The sequence below is a fragment of the Antrostomus carolinensis genome, unplaced genomic scaffold (genome assembly GCF_000700745.2).
Source record: "Antrostomus carolinensis isolate BGI_N321 unplaced genomic scaffold, ASM70074v2 scaffold10399, whole genome shotgun sequence".
Classification (NCBI taxonomy): Eukaryota; Metazoa; Chordata; class Aves; order Caprimulgiformes; family Caprimulgidae; genus Antrostomus; species Antrostomus carolinensis.
This window is the reverse complement of record NW_010336407.1, coordinates 5,302-30,765: the sequence shown is the minus strand read 5'-3', so window position 1 is coordinate 30,765 and position 25,464 is coordinate 5,302. Positions and strand designations below refer to the sequence as shown.

Here is a 25,464-nt window from a genome sequence, read left to right as displayed (position 1 = left end):
GATCTGAGCTGGCATAAAACTAATTTTCTTCTTAGTAGTTATAATAGCACTGTGTTTTGGTTTCAGTATGGGATTTGGTATGAGAAGAAGGTTGATAATATACTGATGGTTTTAGTTGTTGCTAAGAAAATAAAGGATTTTCCAACTTCCCATGTTTTGCTAGTCTGCAGGTGCAGAAGAAACTGGAGGGGCATAATAAAATTAGCAGACCCGAGCTGGCATTTGGGTATGCCAGTGGGATATTCGATATCATATAATGTCATGTTCAGTATAGAAATGAGAGTTGGCCAGAAAGCTTGCTCTCAGGTTCTCTCTCTCTTCCAGGGTTGTGGTTTCAGGTTTGTCTTTGCTCTGGAATCACTAACTGGGGCATGGCCTGGTCGTTGGTCAGTGAGTGGTGAGCAATTGCATTGTGCATCACTCATTTGTATATTCCATTAGTACTGCTATTATAATTATTATCAGTATTATTATTTTATTTTTTAATTTATTTTAATTATTGTATTGTTCTTATATGAACCTATGAGTCTCCTTACCTTTACCCATACAGTTTTCTCCCCTGTTCCCTGGTGGGGGGAGGGGGAGTGAGCAGCTGTATGGTGTTTGGCTGCCAGCTGAGTTAAAACCACCACAGCATGGCATGATAAAGCTAGCTCAGGTGATGGAACAACAGAATTCCTCGACCAACCAATTTAAATATGTTTTCTCAGCAGGGCTAGTCGTACAGCATAGATACACATTGCAGTGTGCAATGGATACTTCACTCTTCCTTTGAATATTAATGATTTTCTGTCATGTGGTGTAAAATTGTTTCGCACTGTTTTACTCACTTTGCTTACCTTCATGATGTACAAAATGGGATGTTAACGCTCATTACTTCTTAATAGCTTAAGAACTGCGTAAGAACTGTATTCACTAATGTAGATACATAAAAATCATAAGCTATTTGAGGGGAAAATGAGTGTGGCCATTTCACAATCTACAACAGAAAGAAACTTTAAAAATGAATCCATTCAAACTTAATTTTTCCTTGCATTTAAATTCTCCGTTGCTAGTGAGGTCACTATAATTTAAAAATTGTATGCTCTTTTGAGCATACAAGAACAGTTGCATCAGTTTAAGTGCTATTGCTAAAGAGGCGTTACTGTGTACTCAATCATGCATGAGCGTCTCTAATGTCACTTCTCATTAGAAGGTCGATTTCCTTATGGGTAGATGTGGAGCATAGCGATGACTTGCTTGATGGTTAGAATATTTTGTACCAAAGGTTAAAACTAGCAGACAGACACATGCACACACAGGCTCACACTTAGGGCAGCTTGTGCTTGCAGTTTCAGAATGTTGTGACCACTGTGGGAGAGTAAAAATGTCCGTCTGCAGTGGAAGAGATTTTAACTTTAAACCCTCGAGTAAATAGATTCAACTTCAGTGATTTTGGTGGCAGTCATATTTATGGCAAGCATTTACCCTCAGCTTTTTTTCTTGCTTTCTAAATGTGATGATTTATTCAATTGCTAAGGTTGGACTTGTTTCCCCAAACTGCTAAGTGAAGAAGAGCTCAAGGTGCTTGTTTTTGGTGACATTTTTACAGTTGTGTAGTTTAATTTTAGACATACTTAATCGGCAAAATGTCCTCTACTTAGATGTCCCAGGAACTCAGGGTAGAAAAGGAAAAATCACATTTTATCAAAATAAGCTGGCAATGAAATAAGTAGGCTACGTATTACATTAATCCAATAGCTGAGAGTATAGTCATAAGAACTAGTGCAGAATGGTTTATTTGCATGGTAAATAGCCTTTGTTACCTTTGTTCTTCTGTCACTCTACTGTTAACCAGTACACGCTCTGCTGTTACCAGCACTCATAATCTCCCACAGATCAGTGTTTCTAGACTGTTGTGCCAAACCCAGGGAGGTAACTACTGAGAAAACATAGCTGTTGAGACTGTAGAGAACAGTGACTTTTGTCTCAAAACGCTCAAACTGATGAGGGTCCATTTGAATTGTAAAAGCCAACTGAGAAAAGCAAGACTGTTGTCATGATTCAAGGGTACAGCTGATAACTGGAAAACTGATGGCTCTGTAATACAAGAAATATTGAAACTCATTTCTTTAGAAGAATGATGAAGAATCATCATCACAACTGCAATGTGCAAGAAAGTGGATGAGAGCAGGAATACTAAAGTAAGCGTCTTAAAGTAGCCCCTGACTTAATTAGAGATTGGTCCACCATCAGTTTCATAGGGTTTTTTTTGGTCACCAGTACCTTGCATTTAAACATTGTCTTTCAGAACCTGCTATTGTTTCTGAAAGGAATTTTAATGATTATTACATTACATGACATAAAAATTACATTTCTGAAAACCAAATGTGCATGGAGGTGAAGACCTCTCCCCATATCGATATTATCTGGAATGTAAAAGAGTTTTTGTTATTTTGTCTGCAGATGTTTATTTCCTTTCTGAATTTCATGCTCATGCATCTTTCTCTGCAAAATCAACACACCAGGCAGTAAAGCATAGCCACTTCTTCAGGAGAAGGCAATACAGTACCATTTCTGTGAAAAATAATTCATTTGGCCACTTTTAGCATTTTAAGTTTTATCAGGATCTCTTTTCATCATTTTTCATCGTTTGCAGTTTCACCAATAAAAAAGAAAATATCAAACTCCAAATACAATTTCAGCATTAGTCTGACAGTTACGTAGCCCAGCCTTTTTTCACTAAAGCTGTTCTGCCAGCCTCAGTTCTCTCCCTCAGCCATGCTCTTTCCACCATCTGAGGAGCCAGCTGACTAGAGAGTTTTCCTAGGCTGTTCTGATAATCCCATCTATCTATTCTGAAATCACCTGAGCTGGATAATAGCATCCCATTCCCCTGTATCCTTAAAGGAATGAATCAGTCTGTGATGACCTGTCAAAGTTTGCATAGCTTGACTGCATGCATATAGTTTTCATATTGTTTCCCATGGTACCTTTACAAGATTAACATCATACAAAATTGCATTAAGACATCTAAGTTCAGAAGGAGCAGGGTTTTGCATTTTGTGAGCTTCTTCACAATGTCACAGAATATGTGATATTTCAAAACTGAATGCTAAGTACATTATTAAACATTGTGAGCATTGTATGCCGAGAAAGCATGACTATATACTTAAGTTGCACAATATGTAATCTACTGACTAGCAACTGTTAAACCAATTCGAAATAGTATACTTGAAAAAAATCACCTTTTGCAGTCTGTTCTTCTTCCCAGCCTTAGATGTCCTCAGACTCCCTTTATTTGCAGTTCCTAAGGAGAACTGGCTTATGTGGTCATATTATATATGCACATGTATGTATTTCCTGATCTTCCGTCCCTGTTTCCACCATTAATACAATTCTGCTTGCATATGTTTTGAACTCATTGGCTGGTTAGACAGCAAGGTAGGAGGTGAAACATTACTGCTTTCTTGCAAGTTTCCAGCAGGCAGGAATTAGATAAAGAAAATAATTGGTGGTGGGCTCAGCTTTTGTTGCACATGGGCAAATCTACCTCAGAGAGGGGGACCTTCCATCAGTATTATTCCCCAATAACACATTGTATTAGAATCACAGAATCATAGAATCTCCTAGTTGGAAAAGACCTCTGAGATCATCCAGTCCAGCCATACCTATCCACTACTAAACCATATCTGTGAGCACCCCATCTAGCCTGTCTTTTAAACTCAACCACTAGGCAGTCTGTTCCAGTGCCTGGTAACCCTTTCAGTGAAGAAGTACTTCCTGACATCCAATCTGTACCTCCCTTGGCACAACTTAAGGCCATTGCTTCTTGTTCTATCTCTAGTTACCTGGGAGAAAAGACACACACCTGCCTCCCTACAAAAGGTCTCCCCTCAGCCTCCTCTTCTCCAAATTAAACAACCCCAGTTCCCTCAGCTGCTCCTTATAAGACTTGTTCTCCAGCCCCTTCACCAGCCTCATTGCCCTTCTCTGGACACACTGCAGTGTCTCTATGTGCATCTTGTAGTGATGGGCCCAAAACTGGACACAGTATTCCAGGTGCAGCCTCGCCAAGGCTGAGTACAGGGGAAAGTACAGAAAGTACAAGGAAATAGAAATTCAGACTTCATTAGTCCTACAGTAACAGCAAATGTGTGCTCAACTGAATATATGTAATTAAAAAAAAAATCAAAGCTTTTTTTTGGTGTGTTTTGAAGAACTTGATATTCCTAACAAATTTAGTGGAATTATTGATAGGTTTTAATGCAGAAAACTGTTTTACAAATTAATAGTCAGTACATGTATATGCATGTGTCCATGAGTTCTATATGTGTAGATATATGTGGTATATACAGAGTGTACTATCTTATTCCTGATTTCATAAGATAATTAATTTAATTCTTATGATAAACTGGTGTATTTTAGGGATCATATACTTCCATTTGTGTGAGTGGTTCAAGAAGCAGCATTAATCAGAGGCAAGATAACCCAATACATAGAAAGGTTTGAGGACTTCTATGAAACGTGTTCTTTACTTCTTCTTGTCAATTAAAGTAACCTTTTAGTTTATTCTTAACTCTCATAGATCTCTTTGCTATTTTCAAGTAAGTTATCTGATGCTCTTTTTATGCACACACGTATGTCATTATGTATCTCACTGTATCTTTATTTACTGTTACCTCACTTACTAACTTATGTGATCAGATTCTGCTTTTACTTATGACTGCCAAGCCAGAATAATACTTTTAAAAGAACAGTTTATTTTAATTGTTTACTTCAAATATATGTCATGCATAAAATATATAAAACCTTTACTATAAAGATAAGTTAATAATATAATAAGTTAACAGACACAAGGTGAAGGTGCTTCATCAAGAATAATTGTACAAAAGAGGGATTCTTTTCCCCACAGAAAAACCAGTATGTTGTAACAACTGAAAAAGAAAATGAAATAATTCCAGCTGTGGACAGAATCACTTTTCATGTCACTTTCTCTGTAACCAGCCATTAAGTTTGAAAAACTGGAATGCAGTTAAATTTGTTGTTAAGAGCCATCTCATCAATGTGCAATGAAAATGTAGATTTTGTTAATTACTTCACAGCTTTTCTGAAACTAAGAGTATCCAGCAGAGAGGATGTGCTATGAGGCTTCATAGTCTCTTGTCAGACATGCAGTTTATTTGTGATCATTGAGTCTGTGAGCTACAGGTACTTGTTCTTTCTCAGGTGCTGATATGAACAGGCCAGATTACCTGGCTGCTCTGTACTTCACTGCTGGGAACTGGTATTTAACCTCAACCAAAAGGCCCTGAGGGAAGTTAATATTGTGCTTAAGGTATATGAGGAGTCAGCGTTATCTCATGACTGAAGAAAAGGAAGATGGGCATTCTTCATATTTGCAAGTGCCAGATGTGAAGAGATTGGAGACAAGCTGGGAAAAAGTTGAGAAGCTGTAGCTCTGTGGTAGTTCCTCTCTAGACAAGAAGCATTGCTGTGTTCACTTCTAGTTCCCTATTTCACTTTTTAGTGAAGGTCTCATACCTGCAACACAAAGATTTTTAAAAACCTACAGTGCAGTACCTCTAGTGAGCAGCTGATCAGTTTTGCTAACTGGATGCAAAAATCCTTTGGTGATATTCTGCATAGTGATAATTGCTGCTGTTCTTTCTATGTTCATGACAATGAAACTTTAAAAAAAAATTGAAACTTCTCATTTACTGACTGTAAGATGATCAAATTCTACTCTTATTTATACCAGTGTAGATCCAGGATAGTGCTGTAAAAAATCCACTTGATTTCAGTCATCCGTTTCAAGAGCATGTAACAGAGAAAATATTTAGACCTTTTACAGGAAGATACAATACATACAATTTTATTTATTTATTTATTTATTTTTTTATTTTTTTCCAGAAGAGCAGACTGCTACTAAGGATACTTCCCAGGAGGAGTCTGAATCAATTCCAGAATACACTGCTGAAGAGGAGAGAGAAGACAACAGGCTATGGAGAACAGTGGTTATTGGAGAACAAGAACAAAGAATTGATATGAAAGTCATTGAACCTTACAAAAAGGTCATTTCACATGGAGGTAGGAAAATCCTGAATGCATTTTTTAGATTGACGTTAAAAAATCATGCTTTATTGAGCATTATTTATTTCTATTTTAGTTCAGTTGTCATACTGGCAAGGGGAGGGAGAATTTATTTTTCAGCCATGGCTGAAATCAACCTGGCTTTCAATTCAGTGTGTCAATGACTAGTGAATATTTTAATTACAAAGCGATTTCAGAAGCAACAAATAAACTGACATACATGTGTCTATAACAGTTTGATCATTGTAGACAAAAGCTGTCTTAGAGTAAAGAAAAAAACTTCAGTCCTACAGAAAAAAAAACCAAAACCAAACCTGAAAACTTGACTCTGTGGATTTTGTCAAAAACTTTTGCATGAGGGTGTGAAGGGCTCTGTGGTTTATTGAATAATGTATGTGGGTGCACAGATCTCGACAAGTAGAGTAGCAAAAATACAGTTTTCCCTGAGGCTTACTTTTGTCTGGCTAAGCTCCATATATTATTTTACTGCCATTTATAGTTGTCAGCAGATAGCATTTCACCAGCAACTGTTTTATGTTTTTGTCACGTGATTTGTTAATGATCATCAAATAGCATATCAAAGAAAGCATTTAAAGTAGGAAAATGACCTGATGTGCTTGGCATATCCTTTGCTCACCTGCTCCATGACCCCCTCAGAGAATTTGTAGTTCTGGTGTTACTAACACACTTCTGTATAAAATAATTCAAATGGATAAATATTACTATATATATTGAAGGGGAAAAATGAAACAAAGCTTTTCAAGTGCTTTTTCTTTGGTGTCTCAGGTTTAGTTATCTTTGTATTCTATATATTTCGGGGTTGCTGTTTGCCAGCTGTTAAGTAGGGCATTAAGTAAGGATGAGTTTTTCTGTTCCTGTGGAAACTGAGGCAGGTAACTCGGCATCTCAGAGGTAAGATTTATGGGTGTATATGAGGATGCTTCTGTCACAATGTTGCTGATCTGTAACATCATTTAAAGGTAAACTATTTTTTCCAGTATATTTTCAGTGTGGAATCTTTATCTGGTGAAAGTGACATAAATAAATTATGCTTAATTATACTGCCTGAGGATGTGGTCCTCAGAATGTGGTCCTCAAATGTGCACATTTACCTTAAAAGCACCTAAATGGTAGCTTACAGATGTTCACAGTGGCCAATGTGCAGAAGGTTCAGTCGGAATTAATAAAGACATTTCAACCTCCAAGCATTTTCCCACTATAACACCACGATCAAAGATTTATGAATGTGATGACACCTCAGACACGGTTTAGCAAACAGACACAGATGGCATAATTTAGGAAACAAACATAAAATACTTTGAGGCCTTGCTAATGGTGTTTATTTATATGGTTTTTGTATCCTGTAAACTAGTCTAGATAGGTATATGAAGGTACACTGTCCTAGTCTAGGACAGTGAAAACTGTCCCGTACAGTTCCTACTAGATGCTGATGTATACATTTTTACCAGCTTTGATGAAAAGTAAATACCAGTCCATTTTAGTGAGTGGAGAAATAGCTCTTAATTGAGTACTGCTTGACTGTTGAGCAAGGACTAGTTGCAGTGGCAGACATGTCTGATGGCAGCTATGAAGTTCGTCATAATATGCTGTTATCAATGTGAGTCTAGGTCACTTGGTTCTTGGTGTGAAGTAATCAGGATTCAAATTTTACATATATGATATCTTGTTTTGTTAGATCACTCAAATCTAAGATAAAGAACATTATGTTTATTTTTGAATGGGTACTGGTCATTAACTCAGTCATTGTAAAAGAAACTATATGATATGTAATAATAATTTTTAGCCCACCACTGGCTGAATTAGACATTTTGCCTGAAATCTAGACATATCGAAATGAATTAAGGACTGGATTAAATTCTGTGTCTATGAAGTGGCAGACTGAAGATGTGGAAATGAAACAGTTTTGATGCATGAGTCATGAGAAAACTTTGGACAGCTTGAACAGTTTCTGCGGTATGGCAGCTAGGCCTATTCTGTATGGTATTCCCTTTGGCAATACTTTAGCATCTTTGGAATACTTTAGAGGGTCAGGAATATTTCCTTTAACCTCAAGACTAAGAACAGATTCTGGCTAAAATTAGTTAATTGGAAGTCAGGTCAAACATCTCTTGACGATGCAATGATCTACTGAATGTTCCTCTCTGCCAAATGACAGGAAACATCAAATGCAGTATCTAGATGGTAACCACAATATAGGAAAGGGGAGAGTAGACTTAGCAGTCTAGGTGTGAGTTTGCCTTACACATGTGTTGATGGAGAAATTTCTCAGACTCTATCACTTTGCATAGTCTGAATGAGAACTTGGGTAAATGGCTTTTACTGGCTTCTAGCAATGAATTAAAAAGCATGTCTCCCTTGGGTGAATATTTCTTGTCTACAAGCATGTGTAAGAAAAAGTGGCTTAGATTTATCTGTGGGTTTTTTTTCTGTGTGCTGTTAGGTGGCATCTGCACATCATCATTTTGCTTTATGTGAACTGCAGACTGTGCTGTGTAATTTAGTGGACACATCTGTCACAATGTGGTCTTGCTGCCAAACTCCTGAGCCAGCTGGGCAGATTGCTCTATGGCAGCACGATAGAAATGGTTCTGAAAGTCTTTTAAGGAAATTTATGGAAGGAAGGAAATCCCCTCCCTATTTGTAAAGCTGAGGGGGAGAAAAATACTGCTTTATTCCATAGTGATTTAGCTGAAGTGTGAGCTAGGGTGTGATATGAGTACTGTCCTTGAGAAGACAGAAACATAACAAAGAGCAGTATTATGTGATGAGTGGGAGATGGAGTTCTTTTCTCTTTGTTTCTTTTGATAAGACTGCTACATTTCTTCATGTCTAACTCTTAAAAGGTAATAGTGCTGAAAATAGGACTGGAGTTTCTTCCCCCTCCCTGCCTACAACCTTGCTAGAGAGTGCAGTGCTACCCTTTGAATTTGACCTTGACATCTTCACTGGGACATCAAAGTCAGTCACTCCTATCTATATCTGTAGATACGCTGTTCATGTTTACTGGAACCAACATAAGCTGGAGCTATGACACACCATGCCATGTCACATGGTTTAAAGTGGTTATATCCGCATTGCCCTTTGGCTTGAACTCAAAGTCTAATCCTGAGCTCTTCTGCCTGTCTGTGTCCTCCAACAGGATGGAGAGCAACCCTGCAGTGTGGGAGTGGAGAAGACAGCGGATATGTGCTGGGCTGCCATTGCACACTGGCCTCTCTAGCTCTGAAAGCCAGCTGTAGATTAGCTGGCCTGTGGTCTCTGAGAGCCAGGAAAAAAGCTACTGTACAGTGTTGGCAAGACAAGAGATGCCAGGATCATGGAAGGATGCGCTTAAGGCTAAGGACAGAAAGCTTTCTGCAGTGTCCAAATTATTTTTCAGTGGATGAGTTCTAGACTAGCTAGCATTCTCAACTCAATGTTGATGTTACCATCAACAATATGCATTATAAATTTATCCAATGCATTATATTTAATAAGATCTACCAGATAAAATTCAGAAAGACAAAAGTCCAACATAATCCTTCAGCAGTTTGCTTTGCCAAGCCTTGGTTTGAAACAATATGGCTTGAGGCAGTAGACTTACTTCTGACATAGAATCATAGAAACAAAGAATGTATTGGGTTGGAAAGGACCTTCAAAGATCATCCAGTTCAACCCCTCTGCACATTTTTCTCTCAGAGACTTATCCTTCTTTTGCTCCCCTTTGTAACTAGGGAAGCAGTGGAGTTTTCCTTCAAGGAACAGCTGAGAACCCTGAACGAAGAGTGCCTCTGTGCATGTCCTTAAGACTGGGATAGTGTTAAGATTTATCAGCTGTGGTTCTCCTTGGTGTGAAAGACTTCATGAGCAAGTTCCTTGAGGCACCCATTTTTTCAGAGATTCTGGGTTCTTTTAAGATCTCTACAAAGCCATGTAAGAAATTACTTCCTTGACATAAACATCTTATCCTTATTTCAGCTAGCTGAGACTCAGCTTTCCTGTTGAGTGAGAAAGCAGAAAACAAACTAGTATCTTACTCTTCCCTGGTTGTCACAGGAGTTGTGTGTTATCTCTGTCTTTCCATAGAGAATTTTGCTTTGCTCAGCTGGCTATAGTGCAAGAAGTTCTATGAGCATTTGAGTTAGGCTTAGATAATGCTCTCTAGTAGCCAAAAAGCACTGTAAAATCTCTTTTTAAAGGTGTTGAATAGGTGCTGGTATTATCCTTTAATTCTGTTGAGAATGTGTTCCTGTCTCTGAGGGAGATTCAGGGTTTCCTTCACAAACATTGTCATCTCTCCCGCGTGTTTAGTTTCTTCTAGCCTCTTTTGAAAGGCTTTCAAGTCATGCCCTAAGCATATCGAGCTTCTGTCTCTGTGCGGCATTAGTGCTATCTACCTACAACCATTTCTACAGCGCCTTTGTAAATCTCCTCCTGATTGCATGGGTCTTTTAAACAAAACTTTAAACTGAAATGCAGGAGTATTTTCATTTTATTATAAATAATGCAGAAATCTTTAGCTGCTGCAAAGGATTGTGGGGAAGATTAGCCAGCGTTAATCCCTCATGAAAAAAAAAAAATAAAAATTGGGTAACAAGTAACTGTCCTGGACCCCAGAACAGGTGCTACAGCTTTCAGGGTTTACAGCTGTTAGGCAGTAACACAGCCCAGAGAATACCAGTATTGGATAACTGCAGTGTCCAAGGTAAAAAAAATATTTTATACAAACCTTGCAGCAAAGGATTTAACTGATCCCCAGGAGCTTTTAAGGTATAGTGAGGTGCAGTCGTAGTTGTAATATCCTGAGGCCATTGGAGCTGCACAAGCCAACTGAGATGGGATTGTGAGACTTCGCAAAACAACATTCAAAAGGTGCAGGATAATAAATGTGGGATATTTTCTTTAGCCTCTTACTCCTGAGTCTAAGGTGAACATTCAGCACACAGTTGCTGTAGAGATGCAGTGAACCAGGGCTTCAGATAAGACTGTGTTACTTACAGACTTCAATAAGGTTTTTTTGCCGGTCTCTGTAAAAAAAAAAAAAAAAAATTACTTATAGTTGTGCTAAGTGTGTTTTTCAGGTATTCAACATAACTGACTATCCTACTTTCTTATCACTTGATGATTGTGGATTTTTGGTCTTCTTCAGCAATAGACATGGTTACTCTATTCCAGGACTTAGAGATTTCTTTTAAAATTTATCTTATTAAGAGCCTTTGAGAAAGATAAAAATGCCTTTTCATTTTTTCCACAGGATACTATGGTGATGGTCTGAATGCTATCATTGTGTTTGCGGCATGTTTCTTGCCAGACAGCAGTCGAACTGATTACAACTATGTCATGGAAAATCTTTTCCTGTGAGTGATATGTGAGCAATGTGACAGAGCCTTTTGAGTTAGTACTCATAATTATATAGTGAGAGATAACCTGTATTTAATTAAGAGGTAATTTTGGTCATTAGAAGGGGAGTGATCTGAATGACAAGGAAAATAACAGTTTTAGATAAACTGCTCAGTGGAGTATTATTTTGGTATTCTTTACCTACTCACCCTCCCAAATTAAGACATGTTTGTGAGGACCAAATCTGACTGTACTCTCTCCCTGAATATCAAGGAATGAAGTATCTTCAGCTTCTTGGGCCTGCAGTCATGGCACTGTTTCGCTCATGATTTCCAGCCCTTGCTGAGAACAATCAGCAGGGACTTAGGCCACCAGACTGTTTTTCACTGTTCATTGTTTATTATATATTATCATGATGTATCACTGTATATAATATTTTTCATATATGCTGTGTCTGTGTTTAGGAGTCACAAGACCATTCTGTGACACTTGTTTTAAAAATACAGGGTAAATGACAGTTGCTGCCACAAACAACTCTAAGTATTTTTCCCGACTCCAACTGCTTCTGATTCAGTTATAAGTGGCAGGGGCCATTGGGCAGGACACAAAGTTGACCTCATAAACCCAAAGTTATCCCAGTAAAATTACTCCTAATAGCAACTTGGCTTGGCAGCCAAAAGTTGTGAGGGCAGCACTCCCCTGAAGTGCCTCCAGCTACTTCCTCTTACAGCTGTTAAAAAATCAACTATTCCAGTATTTTCTATGCTAGGTTCTAAAACACAGTAAGTCATTTCTAAAGCCAGAAGAGGCCTGGCCTTTGGCATTTGCAGCTTGTAAGGCACCAAGTGCACAGACCCAGTCTCTTTAAAACTCCAGTCCTTGAAGATGCACTTCATGACAGCCAGTGCCTTCAACATTGTGTCTACATGTGAAAAACAAGACTGAATGCTTTAGTGCCAGATCAGACCAACTACTAGCATTTGTCTGGTAGAGCCTCAAAGACCCCCGTGTCGTCTACAGTAGCTGGTTTACACAATGCCCAGTGATTTAGAGGGGAGGAATCACCACAGTGGTTTTAACTTGATAACTAGGGAACAAAGCTGAGAGTAACATTATGACATTAAATGTGACTGACATTAAATAGTTGTTCTTCACCCAAGACCCTTGTTCATAGGTAGAGTTGGTGTTAAATAGACTTTGTAGAGAAAGTCTTTTCAAGCCTTAAGAGACTTCCACATCATTTGAGGATATTGCCAAGATCAATTTTATAACTCACTGTCTTTTTTCTGAGGTAGTAATATAAGAGAGAGTTCAGGTTGGCCGTGAACCATCAGCTTATTTTAAGGCTTACAGACTCTTGGTTCTCTCTAGCCAAACAAGAACAGGGAAAGTCAGATCACCCCTTTCTTTCGGTTGTAGGCCTATTAATTGCATTGAAATAGAGGGAGTGCAACAGTTTACAACACACCCTATAATTGATAAATTTAAATATGTGTGAATTCTTTACTATTTAATTATATAGGGGTCTGGAGAGACCTGCAAATCACTAAACTCTTCTCATTTGTATACAGCATGTTTCTGATAGATAATTGTGCACTGGCAGTATATAAGGCACCTCTAGTTTCTGGTTGACAGCTGTCCTCAATTGTTCATGAGTTTTGCAGTTATTTTCCCTTCTGGATTACCTTCACATTTCCAGTTACCTTATTCTTAACTTGTTACCTTGACTAATGCTGTAAAACTGTTTTTGAAGAGTTAGGTTTGAGCGAAAACTCTTGAGACAACATCTTCTGCAGATCCACACAGAAAATTCTGCTGTTTCGTTTGTGGCTGCCTGATACTGTCTAGAAAGCAAGAGTTTTTTTAAAGAATCACAATTTATAAAACTACACTTTGAAATTCCAGGGCAGCACTTCTTGCTTTCAGAGTGAGAGGATTGTTCTAGACAACAGGAAAAATTCTGTCCATCTTTTAATGTAATAGAGAAATCACCATTATTACCAAATAATAAGAAATTACCAGTTACGTAAGGTTTGCAAGAGAGCTCAAGATCCCTAGAACGGCAAATGGTTTAATTCAACCCACACTGAATAAGAGCTGTTGAGTGAAAGTATATGAGATAAGTGAGATCTGACTAAAAAACTAGCAGAGATTCCTTTTTGTCATAATACTTCTCTTATTCCTGATGAGAAGTATTCATGATTGTTTGTACTAAAACTGATTATTGATAATATTCACAATTCCCTTTGCACCTAGGCAAACAGACTCTCTCTGTTTCTATAACTGAAAGGCTTGTAGTCTTTTCAGAAGTACTTATACACACTTTTCTGTATGTTTCAGTGCCTAAATACCTTTAAAGCACTAGATGTTTTGTCCTATGGGAAAGGTTAATTTCATAACCTATCAAAGATTCAGTAGTTTCAGTTAAATTGAGCTTTTTGCATCAGAATGTCCATACAATCGCTTACTTTGATATTTCACTGTTAGACATGAGTATTTACAAATGTCAGGCAGAAGCCAGCAATGTGCAGCTGCAAAGTGAGAAAGAGAGCAGTGAAAAGCCTTATGTGAGTAGTGATTTAGGTGGTAATTATCAAATGCATGGAACTGGTCAGTTAATGGCTGCCTACTTCATGCCCAGGTAAAACATCACTGTCATTGGTGAGAACTAGACTGCCTACTCTTTTGAAGAAACTGCATCTTAAGGAATTTAAGGGTCAGATGAGATGGTGAGTCATTCCCATACAGCTGTGAAAGGGGCCATTATGCTCAGGGATAGAACTGCCTTTTGCAGTGAGTGCACTCAGGCTTTCAGGTTTTTAAGGTGTGTCTGGTGATTTTTTACTGTAGTTTTTACATAGACATGCCTTGGAGCTGGATAGTAGAGACAACAATTTGAACATTCCTGTGATGAAGAACTCCCGAGTGAGGTAGGGACCACTGAAACTGAGCAGAGCATCTGCATGTATAGTCCTGAACAAGAATTTAAAGCTGCCCCTTCATTTGAAGGAGCACTGTGCTCTTATAGGTAGGATGAGTTTAGCCCCAGGAGTACTATTCTGTCTGAATTATCATTGCTGAGCTGAGGAATTTAGTGAGTGTTTGGAATGTTTTTTTCACAAAATGAAGTGATGCCATGGAGTGCTCTGTCTTGCCAGAAGTCAGGTTGGTGAACAAGTTTTATTAGCCTTGCGATTCAAAGTGTTTGTAGTTGGCAGCCACAGACTCCGTAACAGACATATGAGAATCACAAGAGTTACAGACTAGAATCTTCTCCTGACCCTTATTATTTTTTCATTGAATAAACTTGACAATGAATAGTGAAGTTTCTCAACCAGTCAGAAGTTCCTGGAACTACACCTTGTCCTGGCATGCTGTTCCTTGCAAAATCTCATTATTTCCTGCCCTTCTCAGAAGAAGCAAAGTCACCTATGAGATTTGAAAAATCACTATGAAACTGTATTTTTGGAAGGGAACCATGTATTTCTGAGGATGTAGCTTACACATCTACAGGCAGCATGGCAGCTAGTGCTACGTTTGCATTCATTTAAAGGAAGAGAAAACACTGTCTTGTTACAAATCTCTTAGTGATCATTTATTTATTCCTAGTAGACTGATTTATTTTGGGCTTAAGTGGATAATGTAAAGTATGTGCTCACGTACTTCTGTATGTTTATCAGCTATGTAATCAGTACATTAGAGCTGATGGTAGCTGAAGACTATATGATTGTCTACTTGAATGGAGCAACACCAAGAAGAAGGATGCCTGGACTGGGTTGGATGAAAAAATGTTACCAGATGATTGACCGACGGTGAGTATTATTTTCCTTTCTGATCCACAGCCATTATTTTAAGCACCATTAATTTGTGTTAGTCCCCTGTATGACAGTGTTCACTATATATATGATCTTTCTGCAAGTTTTGTGTTTTGTTTTGGGGTTTTTAAAAAAAAAAATTTTTAATAAACCATTTATTTTTTACTTAGATTACGGAAGAATTTGAAATCATTTATAATTGTTCATCCATCATGGTTTATCAGGACAATTCTGGCTGTGACACGGCCTTTTATAAGGTATGTAGTGAATACCAGTGATTTTCTATGTCCCTGAGAATACAGAAGCAGCCTAAATCATCATATATGTCTATTAATCTTTTGCTGAAGAGTACTCATTTTACAGTTGAAGTTGACTTGCCTAGAGTGAGTGGAAAAAAAAGTGTGATTTATATGTGTATCTAGTTGCAGACATCATAGGCATGATATTGTAAACTTGTATATGTGTGCAGAACTGGGAATTCAGTCCCTTAAAATTGTCTTTTTTCCAAACCCAGCTAAAAGGCATGTCTGCATGTAATGATAATCACCTTATAAGAAAAATCCTGTCTGTAGGGCAAGATTAAGCTACAATTCTGCGTTTAAAAAAAATCAGTTTCTGCCTATGCAAGAAGACTGCCAGCACCCTAAGCTATTTCAGTGCATAAGAGTCACCATTCCAAAAAAGGTTTTATGCCACTAAAAATAATGCTTTGATTAGTAAAAAAAGCAAAGAAATGTTACAGACCTTGAAGACCTCACAGGTTGTTGAAGAAGATGAGAGAATATGCAGTTAAAATCCTGAGATCTGTAACAGCAGACTGGCAGGGGTAAGAAAGAGTTGCTTCAGACAAAAGAAGAAGCATCAACTGCAGAAGCCACACAATGAATATCAGATATCGTATGTCATGACAGATGTCAGAGCGGTCTGCCCCCAGGCTGCAGTTGAGGAAGCTGGAGGTGTCTGTTGCAGGGTGCTCTGGCCTGACAGGGTGGCATTGGGATAGGGAAGCAGATGAGTTTGCCTATCCATCGCTGCCAAAGCACGACAGGCAGAGAGTCATAACAGAACTGCTTCTTTCAGGTGTCTTTAATACTAAATAGAAAGTGACGATTAAAAGTATCAGAGTAACAGGGAAACAATACTTGGAATTATCAACAGTAATGATGGGGATTCACTGAGTTGCATTTGATATCTGAGATATTTCTGTTGGCATCCTATTTGCTCCCAGAGGAAAGGTGGGCAGTAAAATTTTGAAAAATCAAATATACCATGTCTGTTTTGATTCATTAGTCATATATTCAGAATGACCATACTGAGCAGCAGTGACTAGAGGTTTTGCATTGCCAAACAAGAGAAAAGGTTAGCTGTAAATAGTTTCGCAAAGCAAATTAGCAGTACAAAACTAGACATAATAGAGGTCAGTTGAAGCTCTCAATTTCAGCAAAACAGATTGAGTCTCTGTGCAAGAAGAAAGTGAGTGCAAATGTGAGCTGAAAAAAGGTGGGCAGGACACATGGCCAGTGTGACTTTTGTGGAAGGTGACATAAGATATTTGAGCCCTCATTGAGGACAGACAAGCCCTGTGAGAAAGCTGAGTAAGAAACTCTGGAAAGCATGGAAGGAAAGAGTCAATTCAGTAAAATGCAATCTAAGGAGATAGAAACTTGATTAGATCGAAGGCCAATGGCCGTAGCTTAGTTTGCTAGCCCCGAGCTGTTCACCAAACCACTGACGTGCCTGGTGGGAATTTTAGAGTAAGAAAGAAATTGTCATAGAATCATAGAACGGTTTGGGTTGGAAGGGACCTTAAAGATCATCTAGTTCCAACCCCCCTGCCATCAGCAGGGACACCTTCCACTAGACCGGGTTGGTCAAAGCCTCATCCAGCCTGGCCTTAAACACTTCCAGGGAGGGGGCATCCACAGCTTCCTTGGGGAACCTGTTCCAGTGTCTCACCACCCTCACAGAGAAGAATTTCTTCCTAATATCTAATCTAAACCTGCCCTCTGCCAGTTTAAAGTCATTACCCCTTGTTCTATCAATACTTGCCCTTATAAAAAGTTTCTCCTCAGCCTTCCTGGAAGGTACTGGAAGACCGCTATAAGGTCTCTCCAGAACCTTCTCTTTTCCAGGAAGTGGTCCCAAGACAAGCAGAGATTTCAGTGAGATAGCAACATAATGTTAATTCTTTTTTAGCTGAGATGCAGGACAAAACAGTAGAAATCAGGAAACGGAAAGACAACAGAGTAGAAAGGGACAGTCAAGCCACTGAGGGTATGCTACAGCCAGTTCTACCTCAAAAACTGGCAAGGTTATTCAGTGGAGCCTGGGACTCATCTTGACTGACAAACACTAAACAATTGTTTGAATACACAGGATGAAAGCAGTAGTGGTTGCAAAAATAGATACTAGATACTCTTTATGGACCAGATATTCAAACTGGATAACATCTTATCTGTGTTAGGTAAGAAATTAGATTTCTAATCAAACAAGTGTCTGTGAAAGATATTTGGCATTTGATGAAAATATTTAAATAATAGGAAGTTTACCACTTTTGGCAGCACGTCTGCCCTAAGGTCTGAAAGAAACAAGGACTTCTTATTTCAGTCACATATTTGGGATCCCTATACACAACTTCCCATATAAAACACTTAGAAATCAATCACTGTTAATGATATTAAAAGACTATCTAAATAGAACCAGACCTAAATGTGGAAAATTGCTGTATGGGTCAAATGAGGAAGATAGTTTTCTCATAAGCTGATACATATCAGGTAATTCAGATTAGTCAAGTGAATAGCCTTATTTTTTCAAGTGTGTTTTTTGAACAATTTAGCCTTTTTCCTAGTGATTATTTATCAAACACAATAAAGGGTCACATAGCACAGATAAAATAAACAAGAGAAGTATTTCATCATAATAAGGCCCTGCAATAAGAATAGACATGCACGTACAGAATCAGATTTGTACTCATCTAAACAAATGAGGAAATTTAGTTTTATTACATTTGATTGAGAATCAATGTTGAATATAAATGCTAATTCATCATGATCACTTGATGCGAATTCATCATGACCAAGGTAAGTGAATGCTTCCCATCTTTTTTCACATGTAAGTATGCTTTAGGGGATTCAATTCTTTTCAGAATTTTAATAAATCTCCTTCAAACTGTAAAACTAATCTCATTGCCTAGTATGTAGGCATTACAATGTATAATGTGATTCAGCCTAAGCAAGGAACAGCAAAAGGTCTAGACTTGACCAGCATCACTGGAACTCAGGTATGCTTCATGATCAGCTCAGCGCTGTAATTGAAATAAGAATAACAAAATGCTTAATAACTTAATACATTAAGTACATGCCTTCTCTTTTTTTAATGTAGTAAATTAACATGTTATTTCTGTGTTTCAGCTCTAAGTTCAGCAGTAAGATACAGTACGTCAACACATTGGCAGAGCTTCGTGAGATGATTCCAATGGAATACGTGCACATACCAGACAGTATTGTCAAGTAAGCAATGTGCGGTAAAAGTGTCCTTGTTGTACTGGAAGCTATTTCCACAGATTAATAATAGTGTTTCAGCGTCTAAGAAAAACAGAAAACCCCTTCCTGGTATTGTTAGTAATGATTATGTGTTGTTCCACAAAAATTCTACAGTCAAAAGCAAGAAAACACCATGTAACTGAAACACAAAACACAATAAATATATACTCCTAGGGGAACCAGCATTTATAGGAAGAGGAAGATTTTGTACTGGACCAAATGGTACTGCTGGTAAAATGAAGAAAAGCTTTCAGGCTCAGAGTCTCTTCATCAACTCTATGACTATATAATCCAAATTGGAACAGACTGTTCACTCACTAATTGCAACCCAGAAAGAAAATAGGAAAAAAGTTTAACCCTTCCACAGGTATCACCAATGCTATATTTTTCATAACTTTTACTACTAGTTAAGTAAAAGTATTTTTAAGTTTTAGTCATACAGAGCTTTGAACTGAAATAGTAATTTGAAGATAGCCTGTTACGTAGAAAACCACTGAGAGTCCATAGGTTCACCGTTCCTTGTCTTGTTGATTTTCATGGTTTAACCCAGAACCACTGAAAGACAGGGTCTCAGTTCTTGCTTCTTATGTGCAAAGGTTTTTTTAAATGCAGGTATTTCTAAAATAAAGATATCTACTAAAAAAATGTAGGAAGGTGATTTGAATTGCTCACCTCAACTGTCTTTTTCTGATACCCGAAAACAAAAAAATGAAATGGTATACCAAAACTGAGAAACTTGGAAATCAATCAAGGTTTTCATGTGGGTCATGATTAAAAGGAGGTGCTGTTCAGGAATGCCTTTTTTTTATTATTCTTTTAATCAAATGTCCTAGATTTTGAATAGGCAAACATTCTGTCTTAGAAACTATTTTGATGAGTAAATACACAAGTATGATTGTCTTTTCCTCATGGTTTGTTGGTGACTAAGTATGAAGAACGCTTCTTTTAGAACTGTCATAGATCTCTGCAACCCAGGCAGGAGTTTTCAGACCTGCCTCACAGTAGTTTTGACAGCAGCATGGTTTCTTTCATCAGGCTGGTTGTTGCTCTGGTACTTGTGGTATAATTCCAGGGAGGAAGTAGGAAGCTCAGTTCCTGCAGCAGCACTTGTAAAAATAGTAAATTACAGTCATGAAGTCAGGGATCATAGGGACTGTCACTCAAATTTATTTGCTGCTGTAACTTCTTTAGAGGTGGAATGATGCTAAGAATGTGGAGTACAGAGGTCATTGGTCATCTGATAAAGAGATGTCCAGAATGTTTTTTTAACATCCTTAAAATTTTTGCATCCTCTCTTCCTTCCTCCCTCCCTCACTCCCTTCCTGTTTTGATTCCTGTAAACATTTTAGTTTCTCACAGTTCCGGGAATTTAGTATGTTTCTCAGCTTCTGCTGTTACACTGTCTGTAGCAGTACACACATCTGTGTTGCACACATCTTTTCTTCCCTGTAGACTGAAAACTGTGTGGAAAGTCCATTCACCTCTCAGACCAAAGATCAAACAATCACAGCACCAGTACCAAAGAAACTTTAGGACTTAGAGCTTAAGAAATTTTAGGGAACTGCCTACTTCATGTCATCAGCAGCCAGATGAGAGATCGTGATTTTGCTGAAGAAAAAATCGAAAGGTGACAAGCATGCCCATTGGTGGCAAGCATTTTCAAGATGTCAAGACAGGAAGATTTAGTGGGTGTGTGCATGCAAGGCACTGTGAGTGGTTATTCCCATGCCACAGGGAGAAGAGCAGTGTTCAGCTGATAACTTCCCTTCTGCTGCAAATTGAGAAAGATTCCTGTAGCAAAATAAAATAACATTCAGCTTTCATGTTCATAATTGCTCCACTGGCAAGAACAGAAATACTGCTGTGGTCATGAGGAGTCCCACCTGTCGGAAGCACATAGGGTTATGCCAGGATTTGTGTTGGGTGGTTGTTTGGTAGTTTTTACGGAAGTGGGATACAGTGTACCTGTTGTATCATATGAACTTGTACATCTTTTCTTTTCCTTCACCCACTCTTATCTTGTAAGGTATGATGAAGAGAAGTGTATTAAGAGAAGAATGAGGTAAAACTTGCTTTCTGGGCCATGCTGCTGCTCATAATGGAGTGAATCTGTGTGACAGCCTTCCACCTGCAGGCGACCTCAACAGCTGAATGAGAGAGGACTTGCGATTATGTGGCATCTTACTTTCCCCTTCAAGCTGTTGAGATCAGCCTCCCTTGCAGATAAAACTTACTCAACTGTAAACGTCCTTGACTTGGCCTAGGCTGCAGCTAGTTTAATTCTATCTGATAGAGCAACTGAACGCTTTCAGCTCTGTCCACTGGGCATGCCTCAGATCCCTGCTGCTTTTATGTTTCTGCCTCCAAATGAGCTAAATAAAGAGTTACAAATTAAAGGTGGGTTGAGCTCAAGGAGAAATGGTAGCATACTGAACTGAAGAGCTTTAGGGTCAGTGCATAATACTGGGTGCCTATTTCAGAAGCATGTACTGTATTTGTTCTTTGCTCTGCTATTGCTCTGCTTCTCTCTTACGCTCTGCTTGCTTCTTTGTTTCTTTATATCAATAACTTTTACTCATGCAGACTGGATGAAGAGCTGAGGGAAACTTCAGAAACAGCTAAGTAAGACAGCTTTCAGCTCAGTGCTGGCATTATATTTACTTGGTTCACAGGAATGGATCGAATGCTATAGTACCTTATGTGTTTGGTACAGCAGTCAGCTCATAGTTTCAATTACTGTGTAAGTTGACACATTTGTGATTTGACTTCCCCTCTCACTATAAGCAGCCTGCTTTTGTACCTTTGGGCTTCAATAAGGAATAATCATACCCTTACAATATTGAAAACATTTTTGCTTTTTTTATTATTGTTTCTCTAGTCATGAGGAGGACTGAAATAACTTTCTACCTCATTAAAATAGTTCATTAAACATTCTCTACCCTTCACCCATTATGTCAAGTGATTCATAAAGTTCTTAGGAGGTAGTTATTTGTAAAAGTTGTTTTTTACAATTTACTAAGTCAGGGATAGCTATTTTACCTCATTTGCAATTAAAATAGGCAGGTAACTTTTCCTGTCTTTCCAGTGTATTTATCAATTAATTCATACTCGATAATATTGTATTGTCTATAGTCACTTAATGAATCAGTGTCAGGTTGTGATAGCTACAGAGAAGAAAATTAACCCTATCCTATCAAAAACCAGGACACAGGTGATGATCAGATACTTTAAGCTTGTAACACAGTGCTTTGACTTTAAATACTGAGGCAGCATGGTGTAAAGTACTGTGGAAATCCTTAACTGGAAGGACACAATCCTTCACTCATTGAATGGAGCTTAGAAGGTATCCAGTGCACTCTTTTCATGTGTGTATTGTACACAAGATTCCAGAGAGCTGTGTCTGTGTGTTCTAGTATGACATTTTCCCTGTGGTTTTTGTAACCAAAGATTTTGAAGTTTTGAAGTTTCTTTTCAGTCTCCTTCCTTTAGGTTGTCCACTTCACAATTTTCATCTTACCACTTCATCTTTATGATGGTTTTTTTTTTAAAGTTTCTTCTTCTGCAGTACGTATTTTCCTCTGATTCTCCTGAGATTAGCTTTTAGAACAACCCAAAACAACAAAACACTGGCCACTGCTTTTTTGATTCTAGCAGTTAGACTGTCTCAGAAGCATTAAATTCACATAAGTAGTTATTTGATACCACCTGAATATTTGTTAAATGAAAGAAAAGAGGCCCACCCAACCTCGAAATGCAACTTCAGTCCCTTCTATTCAGACATTTTCAAATGCTTTGTAGTATATGACAATGAAAACTCTGTGGAAGAAAGCTGCTTTCTTGTTACTCCTTTCATTTAAGAGTGCAGGCTGCAGTATAACAAATGAAAGGGGAACTAAATATTCATATGAGGCATCACTGATTATTGTTATTATTGGATGTATGAAGTCACTGTAGTGCATTTCCCTTCCTCGACTTAAGAAAATAGCTTAAACATTTATTATGCAAACTAATTTGTGTTGCAGACACTAAGCTCACTACATTCCTTATGTGTTTGTGCTGTTGAAGATATTCACTCCAGTTGGTTATTACATCACCCAAATTTTATGTCATATTTTAAAAGATAAAGAAATAAACACAGAAATGTTTACTATCACCTCTTTTTCCTTGTACCCAGAACCAGCTGCCTCTCAAATGATCCAGAAATTCCTTCAGTGGAGCAGGAGTAAGAATTTTTGCCTAATACTGTGATTACATTGTAACATTATTTTACAACCACGCTGCTAGGAACTGAAGCTGGGTAGACTCCATAAAGCTTTTTGGAGGCCTAAATGCTTTTATAGTTATTTTGTGGAACTTAATTCAATATATGCAAGCAGAAAAAGCACTGAAGTTAGGATTTATTATATTTGCATTGCAGATGTGTTTAAAGTATCCTTGAATATTTCCAAGCAGAGACAGTTAAAATTCTTAGCCTGAGGATATTCAGGTTAAGTTATGTGAAAAAGTGCAATTTGATCAGAATTAAGATGGTGCCATGTATTATCCTCAATTAAAAGTGAAGTGGTAAACTTGCCATTCTCATTCAGAGGTTAAAAGGTCTTATATTTTACTTTGCTTTCTAGGACCTGCTCTTGCTGTCTTCCTTCTCTTTCCTTTTTGTACTTCTCAGCTTCTTTCATAGCTAATTCCCTGACTAAATCTCCAGTATCTTTAAGTCTCTTCCTGCCAAAGCTGGACTGGTTCCCTTGGAAATGCGAATGTGTCAGTCCTCTGGCATGCTGTTCTTCCATCTGATACCATAACCGAAGCATGCAATTGGAAAACCCTGCCCTGCTCTTACAGTGCATCAGCGAGGGTGTTGGTAGCTGCAGTGTGTCACACAAGCACTAACAGTTCTTTGCTAGAATAGCATGTTAGGAGGACTAGCCGTTGCAGAAGTGTGTGTATTCCTGGCCAGTGTGGACAGGGGAGGAGTGACTGGGGACTTTGCTGTCCCTACCCATCTGACTGGTATGTAGAAATATGCTGGTGCCTCACACTGCAGTCTTGTTCAGGAAATAGCATGTAGTAAACCTGACTTCTCAGTAAAAGATTCCATCAGTAACATGATGGAATTAATAAACAGGCAAATAATTAGAAATACATGTAGCAAACATGCATAAATAAAATTGAGCTTTTCTTGTCACTTTTTAAAAAGAAAATTTTACTCTAATATCATACGTGATATGTAGGTTAGAACCATAAGCTAAATTCCTGATTACCTGAGCAGTTGTTATAAAATCTCTAAGTATCTTTTTTTTTTCCCCCCTCACACTGTTTATTCTGTAATGAGTCAATATGAAAACTGTTTTTTTAACATATGAGAACAGAAAATGAGTAACATGTTAAAGAATATTTATTGATGATTTTGGCCTTGTTGTGGCTTGAACAATTTCCCTGTTTTTCTCAAAAGAGAAGCTGAGCAGCAAAAAGGAATATGAGAAGAGAATTTATATTTAGCTTAAATAAATATATTTGAGGCCAAATTAATGCTAATTCCTACTATTTATTTTCACTGCATAAATATGAATCTGTCTTCAGAAGTGACAATATTTTCTGTGATCATATCACTCATTTCTGGTGTAATTTCTTCAGGAAATAGAATTTCCCATGTAAATGCCTCCACAATGATAACAGGAATTTTACACAAACTTTTCTTCTGTATCCTTTCTGCTGAAACCTCTCTGGAGTCTGCCCAGCTCTTAGTTTGCTTCTGTTGTCTTTTTCATATATATTCCAAAGGCTTTTGTCTGTTGTCATGCTCTGTTGTGTTCTATTTTGTTCAACTACCTGCACTTCCTCATAACTTAAAAAAAAAATCATTATGAAATAATTCACAGTGAAGAACACTGTGTGTTCTGTAACAGTTCATAAATATTGAGGATGCTTTAAATAGTTACGTATTCTGTGAAGAAAAGTGTGGTTTGATGCAATGTTTATGGTGACAACTTCTTACTTGAAAGAATGCTTCTAAAGTATTTGATGCGATGTGCTCTGCACTAAATGGCAAAACCATACTCCTAGAAACATTTTTAGGGGTACCCATATCTTGCCACACTGTGGTGTCATTCCATCAGTGGATTTTTCCATATCTGGTGTCTACTTAAGATTGGAATTGCTAGGAATGTAGTTATTCATTTCAATAAAACGGTAAGAGATCTTTCTAAGGTGTGTATTTTCCATATATAGTAGATGGAATGCTTGTAAATAATTTGACACCAATATATTTAAGTAAATGAGAGATGAGGACGCTCAACACTTAGCAGGAGCTTAGGATTGGGGAAATGACTAGCAACATGTTTCCTAGCACTGATTTCTTTTTTTCTTGTTCTTTTGTGTTTGTTTTTTCATCTCTACTATGTAGCATTGACATGACCCTGAAATAAGAGGCATCGCTACTGGGCATTTGAAGAAGAGGGTTCACTTGGATTTTCAGCACCCATGCACCCAAGACCATGCTGTACAATAGACAATTTGGGTTAATTTTGTTTGGTTTATAATTTTCCAGGTCATTCAGCATCTCAAGAAGACCAAAAGGCCCAACCCTGTTGCCATGGAAATAGTAGAATTTTGGGCCTGGTTATTTGTGTTGTTTTCAGAAACGGAGTTTCATTAGGAAAGCTGTATCATCTACTATTGGTCTCTATGTGTGTGTG

At 37.9% G+C, this 25,464-nt stretch overlaps 1 protein-coding gene across 1 annotated transcript in view; it reads left to right on the top strand.

Moving 5' to 3' along the window:
* The window catches only part of LOC104530300 (prune homolog 2 with BCH domain), a gene marked incomplete at its 5' end in the record, with an annotated part of 57,912 nt that extends 32,718 nt beyond the window's left edge, over nt 1-25,194 (top strand). The window contains 9 exons of the mRNA XM_029086699.1: nt 5,893-6,069; nt 11,327-11,429; nt 15,093-15,224; nt 15,398-15,484; nt 18,638-18,736; nt 20,796-20,831; nt 21,353-21,391; nt 22,944-22,991; nt 25,173-25,194. Coding sequence (XP_028942532.1) covers nt 5,893-6,069; nt 11,327-11,429; nt 15,093-15,224; nt 15,398-15,484; nt 18,638-18,736; nt 20,796-20,831; nt 21,353-21,391; nt 22,944-22,991; nt 25,173-25,194 — 743 coding nt within the window. The remainder of the gene's footprint in view (nt 1-5,892; nt 6,070-11,326; nt 11,430-15,092; nt 15,225-15,397; nt 15,485-18,637; nt 18,737-20,795; nt 20,832-21,352; nt 21,392-22,943; nt 22,992-25,172) is intronic.
* Nucleotides 25,195-25,464: the final 270 nt, after the last annotated feature.